Source organism: Camellia sinensis, chromosome 8 (genome assembly GCF_055761805.1).
Source record: "Camellia sinensis isolate YWXY chromosome 8, ASM5576180v1, whole genome shotgun sequence".
Classification (NCBI taxonomy): Eukaryota; Viridiplantae; Streptophyta; class Magnoliopsida; order Ericales; family Theaceae; genus Camellia; species Camellia sinensis.
This window is the reverse complement of record NC_138968.1, coordinates 190850797-190864196: the sequence shown is the minus strand read 5'-3', so window position 1 is coordinate 190864196 and position 13400 is coordinate 190850797. Positions and strand designations below refer to the sequence as shown.

Below are 13400 nucleotides of genomic sequence, written 5' to 3'. Positions count from 1 at the left end.
GTCGACTAATATTTTTCCACAGCTTTCTTGAACTTGAAAATGGCACTGACTGACCAGTATACAAGTCATTACCCATTATTAGCCATGATGAGCTTCAAAACTAGGTTCAAGAAAGCTGTGGGAAAACATAAGTTGATTCAAAGGCAAAAGGCTCATCTCTCTCTCTCTCTCTCTCTCTCTCTCTCTCTCTCTCCAAGGTAAGAGTGCACAATCTATTTCCAATTCAAACTGCTTAGACCAAGTTTGGCAACCCAAAAATAATTTATCTTTTTATGTTTTTATCTTTTTTCCATCACATCACCTCTCTACTTTTCTGCACATCTTTTCGTAAAAAGACAAAAAATACATTTATTTAGATCATCCCAAACAACCCCTAAATGTTGTTTAACTGTTTTGTCATCCTCGTCAACATATGTTTGGTCTTTGGTGCTCTAGCTTACTTCTTGGATTTGTACAAGGAAGACAAAAAAGAAATGAAATGAAAAAACATATACCCTATTGCTTGGTTGTATCTTCATTTTTTTTATTAATTTATGCTCTCATTTTCTGAAAAAATCAACTTTTTTCATGAACTGTTTCTCAAAATTATTTTCAGAAAATTAATAATAATTCAGAAAACAACTCACTTTTTAAAAAGCACAAAAAAAATGCTTCTGAATTTTTGAAAAATGTTTTCGTACAAAAACAAAAACAATATAAAACCATGGGTGTTTTTAACTTTTCATTGGCTTTGTTTTTGAAAACATGAAAATGAAAAATAAAAAACAGAAACACAATCGAACATGCACTCCTTAGCTAAAAACCCAACAGAGCCAGATGTCTCCTCTTCATGAAATTACTGTTTTTTAAATTAAATTTATTCAATTACCTTTTAAAGGATAAACTAAGCATCCAGATTACACTAGGTGGTCAGATGACGACAATCTAACATTTTCGTCTGATGATCACCAATGCTAAAAGGCACAACACAAAATCTAGGGCACATAAGCTCAAACAGATAACCATTCAACTATTCTCAGAAGCATTCATCAAACCCATCCATGCAGTAGGTGATTACAAGAAGGAAAAAGAAGGAAAAAGAAACAATAATTCAGTGTTTGAGTGACACTTGGTCATTCGTAGTATACAAATTGATTTGATTTTAACACCAAAATAAATATTGCATGACCAAAAGGAAATCGAAAAACTCAAACAATGAACTTTTACAACAGATCAGTCATAATAGCCATTTGCACACGAAGACACAAAACACATCGGCGGAGAGATGTTGGTATGTTGTTTTGTATTACAAATATTTCACCACCAAATAGATGGCGACAACCAGAACCACAATCCCGGCAACTGATAAAAGGAGGCAAAGGCAGGAGCAACCACCTTTGGTGCGTTTGTTCAAAATTGCCAGGTTCTTCTGAACTCGCTGTTTCCACAGAGATGAAAACCCAAAAAGTAAAAAAAATGTTAGCTAAATTTTCTTAGAAAAAAAAATAGTAACGCAATGCTCGTCAAGATGCGAGTCATGACTAAGTAAAGATCAATCACATTAATAAAATGTTGTAACACAAATTAACTAGCAGCTTGATTGGAGAAAAATATATCAATTTCAACTTCATAATTAATGGCTTCAATCGAAAAAACACGTCAGATGTTCAGTTGCTTGGTTATTTCTTCTCGTGTTTTCTATTTTCATTTTCACAACAATGTCAACTAATGGAGCTGCAACCTAAAAACTCATGCTCCTGCTCTATCTGAAAGTAATAAGTAATACTACAATGCATATTGCATCACTAGCTGAAAAGATGAAAGAGAAAGGTCTGAAATTTTATCATTACAATCCGTTTTTCTTCCCCTTCATTTGCTCCCAACCTTAGCATGTGCAATTCATAAAATTATAAATTCAATCCACTTCTAAAATATGAATATTCTTCATTTTTCAGCCACAAATTATTTTTCTCCAGTAGTATTTGTACTCAAGTATTCTGATATTGCTCGTGATATCATCCCAATTTTTCAACACCCTCGCCACATAATATCCAAATTCCCAATTCCATTGCCGTGCATTGAAGAAACAAAAATGCTATTAAAAAAATCACCTAGGAAGTGCATCCTTAATCACAAAGGCTACACATGCTAAACATGGTTGCATGATATTCAGAAGGTAAAGAACTAGGATGAGTATCACCTGTAATCGAGAGTCTGTGACATCCACATGTCGGTCCAGGTTATCCTGCATGGTGGGAGAGGAAGTATCATTTCATGATCATGGTTCATTAAATTTCATAGTATTACCAAATTAATTCTACCGAGAAGGTCAAGGATGCAAAGAGGCATGTAAGTAAACAAACCAATAATGGAAACACATACAATTAGTCTAGTGTGTAGGTCAAGTTCCTCATTGACTGCCAAAGCAATATGTTTCGTGCTTATCACCGTCTCCTCCAATTTCTCAAGGCCCTCATCTTGTTCTGCTTCCAAGGCATACGAATCCATGATATAGAAGCCAAATAAAATATTTAAAAAAAATGAGTCTGAAGAAGTTACAACAACTTACCTTTCATTATTTGTCTTTGAAGACCAACAACGCCGTGGTTATCCAAGCCACTTGCCCTGCTCATGGCATCAGCTGACGTAATTTCTGGCCCAAGCAAGCTGTCTCTGTTGGCAAAATTCGACATGTTCAATGTGGAGGCCATCTGGGCTACTTTTGATCTCAAGTTTGCAAGCATATCCTTCCGGCGATTTATCTCTTTCTCTGTTCTGTGTATAACAAAATGAGGCTTCACTAACAATCCAAAGACAACAACAACAACAATAATTTAACATACTTCTACTTTGAAGATCATTGTCACAGAATCACCTAGTTTGTTATATATATATATATATATATATTATAGAAACAGAGAAATGAGTACAGCATGTTGATTACTACTTTGAAGATTTCCTGAGAAAGGGGAGTGCCAATCTGATCTTTCAGATTTTTTTTTTTTATTTTTTTATCATGATAATATGTGAGTATGTTAAATTCTTTTCAGCTTGGAATAAAAAGCAGTATCCAAAAAGACAGCCCAATATAATTAGAATTAAAAAACATTGTTTTATAACTTCTACGGAAAAAAAATAAAGATAAACATTCAGTTATGCGAGGCAATCATGAACTAATTAATTGCATAAAATGAGAAGCTGAGTATTCAAAGCTACATATTCTTATCCCTTCTTTAATTCTGAAAATTGCATTTAAATGCATCAATTGAATGAAGGATAACTACCCAAGCATATCTTAAGGTAATGCTCCCATGGAAGGCATTGCTTTGTTTCATTCATGTATCAGCTGATATTAGTATAGGGAAGAGATGTAATGGAAAACATCGCATTACCATCTAATGCCTCCCAAACAGAATTACTTCAACTTAAATTAAATTCGTATTAGGAATATGGATTGAAGAGAAAAAGAAGAGCATACTAACTAAAATTCCTTCAGCTTCAACCTCCAATGTTAGATTGCTTCACATATCACAAAACCGTTAAATCTCTAAAAAACTGGATTTAAATGAATACTTCCCCTACTTCTTTAAGGACTCAGACTTCAAATATAAAAAACCTCAAACTTCTATTACTAATAGTTCTCTAGAACTCTACTACATACCCACTAATATTACTTGGCCAAATTAAGGCCCATAACCCACCACTTACAACCCATATTTCGCACATACAGACACTGTCAATTTTGACAGTTAAAATATAAGAAAATTTTAAAATATAAACATAAATATATTAACAAAAAATTACAACACAACAAAAGTTAGACATTACAACTTTATTAGATGCAAGAGCTCTATGCTCAAAATAAAAAAGAAATATATTAACATCGAATTAACAAAATTTACAACATGACATAAGTTAGAAGTTACTACATTATTGGATGAGCACTTCAGTCCAAATGAAATTTTGGTTTGTTCATTTTCTTGTTTCCGTGATCTATATGAACATAATTTCACAAATGCAAGCATACGTTTGATAGAAGGACATTTTGTGTTTTGCTTATGGCATGCCAGTGTGGGAGTATAAAGTTGTGGTTCTACCGCTCTGCCATAGGGCCATTTGGAAGGAACGTTTGTTCGTGAAATTATTCTCTCACCCTCAAACTACGTATAGCAGTTGCGCATAATAAAATAAGAGATACTTATTTGTAGGCAAAGCATAATTACAAAATATCCATTTTGCAAAGAACATAGATCCAAAACCATAAATTGTTTTTGTGGGGATATATTTTCTGAGTACCAACACGTGGCAAGGTGACGCCGACGTGTCAGCCGAGGTGCCACGTGTCCTGGTCGTGACGCCGAGGTGATCTCGGCAAGGCCGAGATTATCTCCGAAGATATTGGAATCCGAGATAAGTGGATAAGGGACAAGAGTCCTAGAATGAAAAGGGAGCTCAACCTGGATAAGGGACAAGAGTCCTAAAATTAGAAAAGACTTCAGTTTGTATTAAGATAAGACTCTTAGAGAGTTTATCCTAATCTTACTGGGAGTCCAAAATTAGCAGTAATCCTAAGTCCATAGAAGTCAGGCTTCTATTGGGACTAGGTTTATGTTGGCTATAAAAGAAAAGCACCCCTATGGGTCTAAGGTATGCTTTTGATACTCAAGCTTGTGAGTTTAGTACTTGATTTATCTTTGAGAGATATACTGACTTGATCATCGGAGTGCCCCCGGGTGGTCGAAACCACCGCAGGATTCTTATATTTCTGTTGCAGGTGGTCGAAACCACCGCAGGATTCTTATATTTCTGTTGCAGGTTAACCAGGTGCCATCTATTCTGCCGGTGCTCTCCAGCTGGATACTAAGCGGGCAGTGTGGTCAGAAAATCACCCATACAATTTGGCGCCGTCTGTGGGAAAGAAAGAAGAATAGATGGCCAATGACGGACAGAACGCTCAAATTAGAGATAACGCTTCTGCTAGGAGTCGGAGACCTATCGATCTCAACATTGAAGGGAACGACCGCAACACAGAAACTCGTGACCAGAGTCACAGAGTGAAAGACGCCAGCCAGGAAGGTGACGCACCAAAGACAACAGATCGAAGCGAATACTACAACGAAGATGACCTCTAGGTATGGAAGGATAGATACCTGCGGAGGAACGAAGACCCTTCCAGAAAGGATGCAAAGACAGGAGGCATGAGCGCTCCCAAGGAGATAACATTCAAGTATAGAAGAACTCATCCTGAGTGAGCAGATCCCGACTCAAATTAGAGATAACGCTCCTGCTAAGAGTCGGAGACCTATCGATCTCAACGTTAAAGGGGACGACCGCAACACAGAAACTCGTGACCAGAGTCACAAAGTGAAAGACGCCGGCCAGGAAGGTGACGCACCAAAGACAACAGATCGAAACAGATACTACAACGAAGATGACCTTCAGGTATGGAAGGATAGATACCTGCGGAGGAACGAAGACCCTTCCAGAAGGGATGCAAAGACAGGGGGCATGAGCGCTCCCAAGGAGATAACATTCAAGTATAGAAGAACTCATCCTGAGTGAGCAGATCCCAGATTCCAAATCCTGGATCCCGGATCCGAGAAGACATGATCTCAGCCTAGACAAGTAGGCCCAAGAAGAGAAGAGCTCAACCTAAGTGAGCAAATCCAAGATTCCAGAAGATAAGATCTCGGCACCTGAGTCCAAGAAGAGAAAAGCACAATGAGCAGATCTCAGATCCCAGAAGATAAAAAGGAAACACACAAGATCAAACTAAAGTTGGCCAGAATTGAGAAGTATGCTAAGGCCGAGGAAGACATGCCGGGAACAAAGGCGTCGAAACAAGAAAAGAGAAACGGCTCGCCGATGCGAGGCCGAAAATCAAACTCAGGTTGGAGCCAAGTAAGATCAATAGAGAAACCAAGGCCGACAACCTCGGCTTGAATTCAACCTCAGCGACAAGGTTGAAGCTTCATGTATGATGAGAACCCAAGTGGATTTTAAGTTCACACTGGGGGCGTAGAGAAGAAGAATGCGTTTACCACTTGTTGAAATTTGTAACAATTTACAAGTTGGTTAAACTAATATGATGTTTACCGCTTGTTGAAATTTGTGGACAATTTACAAGTTAAGTTAAACTGAGATAATGCTTAACCGAAGATAAGCCGAAGATGATGTTTAACCGAAATTAAACCGAGATGATGCTTAACCGAAATTAAACCGAGATGATGCTTAATCGAAGTTAAACCGAAGATGATGTTTAACCGAAGTTAAACTGAGATAATGCTTAACCGAAGTTAAGCCGAGATGATGTTGAAACTTGAGAAGAGTTTACAAGATTGAAGACTATGGTTAAATACTTGTTGAAATTTGTAGCAATTTACAAGTTGAAGTTAAGCCGAGATGGTTCCTTATCTTCACTTGTTGAAATTTGTAGCAATTTACAAGTTGAAGTTAATCTGAGATGGTTCCTCATCTTCACTTGTTGAAATTTGTAACAATTTACAAGTTGAAGTTAAGCTGAGATGGTTCCTTATCTTCACTTGTTGAAATTTGTAACAATTTACAAGTTGAAGTTAAGCCAAGATAGTTCCTTATCTTCACTTGTTGAAATTTGTAGCAATTTACAAGTTGAAGTTAAGGCAAGATTACAGTTTCTCTTCGCTTGTTTAAATTCGTAGCAATTTACGAGTTGAAGCAAAGTCGAGATTATTGCTAAACACTTATAGCAATCTACAGGTTGGTTAAACCAAAGAAGATGCTTAACACTTGTTGAAATTTGTAGCAATTTACAAGATAACGTTAAGCCGACATATGATCATCTGTTGAAATTTGCAGCAATTTACAGGTTGAGAAAAAAGCTAAGTATGTTGTTTAAATACTTGTTGAAATTCGTAACAATTTACAAATAGATTATTGTTTAACACTTGTTATGTTAATCCTTGTTGATCCCTGTTACAGTATATGTTAATCCTTGTTGAAATTTGCAGCAATTTACAAGTAGGCTAGACCGAGATTACCGTTTAAACACTTGTTGAAACTTGAGAAAAAGTTTGTAAAGTTAACATTGAGTAGTATATGTTTCGCACTTGTTAGAATTTATGAAAAGTTTGCAGGTCAGTATCTTGCCAAAGCAAAAGTTTTGTAGCTATTATACCTGAGGTATGTAACCCCGAGAAGAATGCACAAAGGAGGCAAAGTATGAAAGGCATGCAAAATATTCTAAGTATAGAATCATGCAAGAGCAGTTAGAAGAATATCAAGACAGAATTCACGGTGATTGACACGCCCTCACCATACAATATCATCTTGGGAAGGCCATGGCCGCATACAATGGGGGCAGTTCCCTCAACATTGCATCAACTACTACGGTTCCTAACAGAACATGGGATTGAAGAAGTCAGAGGGGATCAACTGCAGGCGGAGAATTGCTCCATGGCAGCAATGAAATCCACGTGCAGCATTCGAGAACTAGAAAAGGCAGAGATTGAAAATGAGGACATTGAGGTACTAGATGATGTCGGCAAGGAGCCAGACGAGAGGTGTGAAGAGGCACTGAAAATCCTCGTCCAGAAGGGGGATAAAGAACGCTTCTTTCTTCTCGGCTTAGGCTTAGCCGAAGAAGAAGAAAGGGAATTGGAAGTTTTTTTGAGAGCAAACATTGAGGTATTTGCTTGGACACCTTATGAAATGTCTGGCATTGACCCCGAGATCACGTGCCACAAATTGAACGTCGACAGGTCAGCCAAACCTGTAATCCAATCAGCAAGAGGGCCAACGTTGATACACATCGAAGCAGTAGAGAAAGAAGTAGACAGACTTTTGGAGCTCAGGGCCATCCGAGAAGTCAATTACCCAACATGGCTATCAAATACAGTGGAAGAAGGAATGATAATCAAGGAGCAAGGAATGTTAACATCGGCCAACAGCAGACATTTTTCAGAAGCAAAAAAGGTGACATATGCAAAGAAAACAAAAGTACAAAGATGAAGACCCTAAGAACTAGGGACTAAGGCAAGAACGTCGGACTAATCTACTTCAACGGTTGACGATGGTTCAACATTGACAGTCAGCTGAGAGAGCTTCTCTACCATTATCTCGGCAACAATTTTAAGAATGGACGTGGTTCTAAGACTATACAGAAAACATAAACGAAAGCAAGAATCTGGAAATACAACAAGAAAAACAAGAAAAGAAAAATCAGAGTCAAGAAGATGACAAAGTTGAAGAATAAAGCCAAGTGCACAGGCACTAGGCATTCAAACAATTCAAGACTTGAAGACAGATGAAAATAGAAGGCAACAGATGGCAAATAAACAGATTTAAAGTAAATCAAAAGAGTTATGAAAGATTGAGCTTAATAGCAAGTAAAGAGTTTATGAACCTACAAAGTGAAATGAACGCCGATATGAAAATCGCCGAAGTCAAATAGATGACTGGAAATCAGGAACTCACCAGAGAGTGTGAGTGGAACAGTTACAAAAGCTCTTGGAGTTTACGAATTAATGGAATCAGAACCTCGGCTAGGAGGTGCGATTTCAAGCAGCTTGGAAGGCATGAATCTTGATACTTGACAGAAGTGGACAGTAAAGTCCAGGGAACTTTGAGGTCGGCAAGTTTGATCTCGAACAGAGGGGCACAGATGAACGAACAGTGTAGGTTCCATCACCTGAGAATGTCGAGGTAATAGAACTTAGGGGACAGTTGTGGGGATATATTTTCTGAGTACCAACACGTGGCAAGGTGACGCCGACGTATCAGCCGAGGTGCCACGTGTCCTGGTCGTGACGCCGAGGTAATCTCGACAAAGCCGAAGTTATCTCCGAAGATATCGGAATCCGAGATAAGTGGATAAGAGACAAGAGTCCTAGAATGAAAAGGGAGCTCAACCTGAATAAGGGACAAGAGTCCTAGAATAAGAGAATACTTCAGTTTGTATTAAGATAAGACTCTTGCAGAGTTTATCTTAATCTTACTGAGAGTCCAAGATTAACAGTAATCCTGAGTCCATAGAAGTCAGGCTTCTATTGAGACTAGGTTTATGTTGGCTATAAAAGAAAGGCACCCCCATGGGTCTAAGGTATGCTTTTGATACTCAAGCTTGTGAGTTTAGTACTTGATTTATCTTTGAGAGATATACTGACTTGATCGTCGGAGTGCCCCGGGTGGTCGAAACCACCGCGGAATTCTTATATTTCTGTTGCAGGTTAGCCAGGTGCCATCTATTCTACCGGTGCTTTCCAGCTCGATACTAAGCGGACAGTGTGGTCAGAAAATCACCCACACAGCTTTCCATAAAACCTATGCAGGTATATAAAATGGAGTGCCAACATTAAATAGGAAGAATTTATGAATAGACAAAAAATAATTACTTACACGGAAAAATAAATTATGGTGGAAACTGTAGAGTCGTGAATAAAATCGATGATTTATTTGGTTGTAGTAGTAGTAGGTACTCCGCTTACTACATCGGTGCAATTTATTGGGTGTTGGGACAACTTACAATGGTTGTTTGCTAGGAAGCTTTGATAGAAGGGACTGCAGGCTATCGAGTCTAGTTCCCAATATTGTAATTTTTCTCCGGATGGCAGATGCATGGCGTTGTGCTTCCGGTCCAGACCCCGGCATAGAACTCCTTTCAGAAATCATGCCATTGATATCATCTGCAAGTTTTACCGCTTCATTATATTCTCTGACCCATGAGTCTGCCGAAGATGCCATTGATCTGCAAGAGATGCAAAAAAATTATTTTAGTTTGGAGTAAAGACAAGCATCGCAGCGAACAGCAATTCCCATAACCGACCAGACAAAAAGGGTTTCAAGTTCGTACATTTAAACGAATCACACACAACCTAAATTTCACGCTAACGATTACATAATTTAACTTTGTAAATATAAATAAACAAACAAACGCAAACACAATTCAATTTGTTTCCTCAATTCATTAGGAGATCGATAATGAAGCTAATCCATACCAAATAATGGAAAACTAGGGCATATACAATTAGTTTTGTAGAGAGAAACAGAATCGATTAGGTGTGTGTGCGCGCGCGCGCGCATATATATATATATATATACATAGATATGATGTGTGAGATGAAGCAGATCGGATGTCCTAAATCCGGAACACAATTGAGGAGATGAGATCAGAGAAATTTTTGGAGAGATCTTTACCTGTTTGATTCGAAACAGCGATTTGATTGTGATGTTTGGAATTGATGATGATCGAATGGGATTCGAGAGGTGTATTAGGGTTTTTGAGAAGTGAATTTGAAAAAGGGAGGACACACACGGCGCCAACTTTAACCGGGAGAGTTGGTCCGGCCTTGTCGTCGTCACAGCTCAACAAGATTGAAGCATTAATTAATTGTGTATACCGGATTAACCAATCGTTTTCACGGGAGCTTCTTTCTATTCGCACACCCCTTTTGTCTTAGCACACCCTTATCTAATTTGACGACTTGCTTTTTTTTAACATATTTAATTAATATTCAATATTAAATGATAGTAATTCTTATTTTTAATTTTAATTAAAAAAATATGATATTTATACACCCATTCTTACAAATGTAATGAATCTCATTGTAAATTTTGAAGTAAAGGGTTATTTTGGGAAGTGATTTATAGGTTAATTTTTTTATTTATTACAAAAAAAATATGTAAAAAGTAAAGGAGATGATATAATTCAAATAAGTCAATATTCTATCTTATAAACTTGTTCTCAAAATGATTATAAAAAATTTAAAAAAAAATTGAAAATTTATCTTATAAAAATGCTAGTACATGAGATCCATATTTGTTTTATATATCTCATATTTATTTTTACATGAAATTATATGTCTGAAAATAATTATTCTATTATATCTAATGTTTGACTGACATATTATGAAGAAAAATAAATGTTCAATAGATTATTTATCCTTTTTAATTATTTACTAAGTAATAGTAATACTAAATATGTCTTTAATTTTTTTTTTTGCCTAGATTAAATAAAAATTTATTTTATTTTATTTTTAAAAAATTAAATAAATTAAAATTTTTGAATGAAATAAATTAAACATCAATAAAAAAAAAGGTATGTTATTTTAAAATAAAAAATTTAAATAAAATTATTTTTTAAAAATAATAAATAATGAAAATTAAAAATAATAAAAATTAAATAAAATATCAATAAAAATTTAAAATAAAAAATCAATAAAACATCTATAAACAATTATTTTAAAAAATAAATAAATAAAATCAATAAAAATTATTTTATTTTATTTTATTTTTTTAATTGAAATTTTGTATTTTATTTTATTTTACTAAATACAATACATAATGAAATCAAATATTTGGGGAGCAAATGTATCATTTTATAACTTAATGTGCTAAGATTTTAATCTCACCATTTTTATCCACGCATCACTAGGACACAATAATCCAACTTATATGGAATTCATAGTCCTATGAAATAATTTTTTTTTTATATTTTTAATATTTGACTTTCTATATATAAATATTTTTAAAAAAATTTTAAATTATAGATATAGTTAAATTTTAGTAGCCAATTACATTTTTTTATTTTTAAAAAATAAAAAAAAAAACAACATAGGATTACATTTTGAAACTCTTAGAACTATAGAAGTTAAAAATCTCATTTTTCTTAATATATAATATAAATTAGCATTTGACCTATGTAATGTACTTATTTTTTTCTAAAAAATATTTGATGGTACAATGTGTGTTGTAAAAGAATAATTTTAATTATTTATTTTAATAACATTAGCACTATCATTCTATAAAATTGTTACTTAAATACTTATATATATTAATTTTAGTTAAATTATTTGTGTATTTTGATAATTTTAGTTCTATCTTATTACATAGTGTAATTATCATATAATAATTTTGTATGATATATATTAAATTATAAAACAGTAAATTAAATAGTCGTTTTGATATTAAAAATAATAGTTAAATTAGAAGAAGAATTAGTAACATAAAATTAAAAGCAATTCTAACTATTTAATTTTCTTTTATATTCATTTGGAAAATAAAATATATATATAAATAGAAATTATATAAATTTTGTTAAAAAAATTAAATATAAATATGTTATAGTTTGATTATCATATAATAATTTTATATGATATATATATTAAAGGAAAAATTAGTCTACCATCCCTCTCCAATTTTTAATAATGAAATAGGCCCGCGATATTTTCTTTTGTAGTCGAAGGTCCCTTACCTCCATACTCTTATATCACTCCATCGCTGAAGCTCTGTGTCTCTCGTCCTCTGAAAACATTTCATAACTAAAGCTCCGCGTCTCCGCTAAGATCTAGATCCATAATTTCATTGAAGGATCTAAGTTAACATAGGATAGATCTGTGAACAAATCGTCGATTCTAATCCGCAAACAGATCATTGCCGCTCAAGATTACAATCCTCCATCTAAAAAATGCAAATCTTAGCTCTCATCTTTTTCATATATCTCCTCGCGTCCACTGCTCGAAGTACATTAGATTCACTCTTTTTTTAGTATTTTCAGAGCAATAGTTTTTAGAAGTCCTATTAGTCCCTCCTATTTCACTACGGTTCATGACCACTATCACCGGAAACCATTACTCTCACCTCACCGATGTAGTCTGATAGAGATTTGCGACTGACTATGGCCGCGCGATCTGAAGCCTTCAACGATTGGCAAGATCGCCGTCATCGCCATTTCGCTGTTATGAGAAGCATTGTTCCTTCGAGAATCCCAATCGGAAGCCAAGCTAAGCCCTAAAACCAGAGCAAAAGCAAGAGAAAAACAATAATAGTAATGGATGAAGAGAGAGAAAATAGAGAAGAGAGAAAATGAAACCATGTTATAGTGGAGAGAGGTATGGTTACAAATTCTATACCTCAGAACAAGCCTCAAGCTCCAACGTGGCAGATAATGGTGGATGGTATGATCGAAGAGGTGACGCACTTCTGCTAGAAGAAGCTAATCTTGTAGGCATCAACAAGCCCAAACAACAACTTATTGATTGGGTCCTTAATGGTGATTCTCAACTCAAAGTTGTTGAATAGTTTTGATAGGTATAAATTTTTGAGTAGAATTGTTGGATAAACTAAACCAAAGACTTTCTTCACAAAGAAATTTGTAAAGGAAGTCAGAGAAATTCTCTGTGAACAAATTCAGAGAAATTTTAGTTTTCTCTGGTCTCTTTGTTTTTGGTCTCTAAGTAGCTCAATTTTTTTATTGTTTGTTGTTGTCTGAATGTCTTACAAAATGGTGATTGTTCAATTTTCTCTAGTTTGTTATTGTCTAAATGTCTTGCAGTCCAAAGAAAACTGGTCAAAATGAAACGGTGGTTGTTCAATTTTCTCTGATTTGTTGTTGTCTAAATGTCTTACAGTCCAAAGAAAATTGGTCAAAATGAAAATGGTAGTTG

The 13400-nt window shown here is 35.1% G+C and overlaps 2 protein-coding genes across 2 annotated transcripts; one reads left to right on the top strand and one right to left on the bottom strand.

Moving 5' to 3' along the window:
• Positions 1 to 984: 984 nt before the first annotated feature.
• On the bottom strand, positions 985 to 10422 carry LOC114321568 (syntaxin-52). The gene is made up of 6 exons (XM_028268743.2): positions 10153 to 10422; positions 9482 to 9703; positions 2549 to 2754; positions 2362 to 2462; positions 2180 to 2224; positions 985 to 1417 (listed from the first exon to the last, which is right to left on the bottom strand). Exons 2-6 carry the CDS (start codon positions 9697 to 9699, stop codon positions 1286 to 1288), a joined length of 702 nt encoding a protein of 233 aa, XP_028124544.2. The 5' UTR covers positions 9700 to 9703; positions 10153 to 10422; the 3' UTR covers positions 985 to 1285.
• Positions 2973 to 8012, top strand: LOC145797399 (uncharacterized). The gene is made up of 2 exons (XM_082884450.1): positions 2973 to 4753; positions 4795 to 8012. The coding sequence occupies exon 2, from the start codon at positions 7312 to 7314 to the stop codon at positions 7966 to 7968; it is 657 nt and encodes a 218-aa protein (XP_082740576.1). The 5' UTR covers positions 2973 to 4753; positions 4795 to 7311; the 3' UTR covers positions 7969 to 8012.
• Positions 10423 to 13400: the final 2978 nt, after the last annotated feature.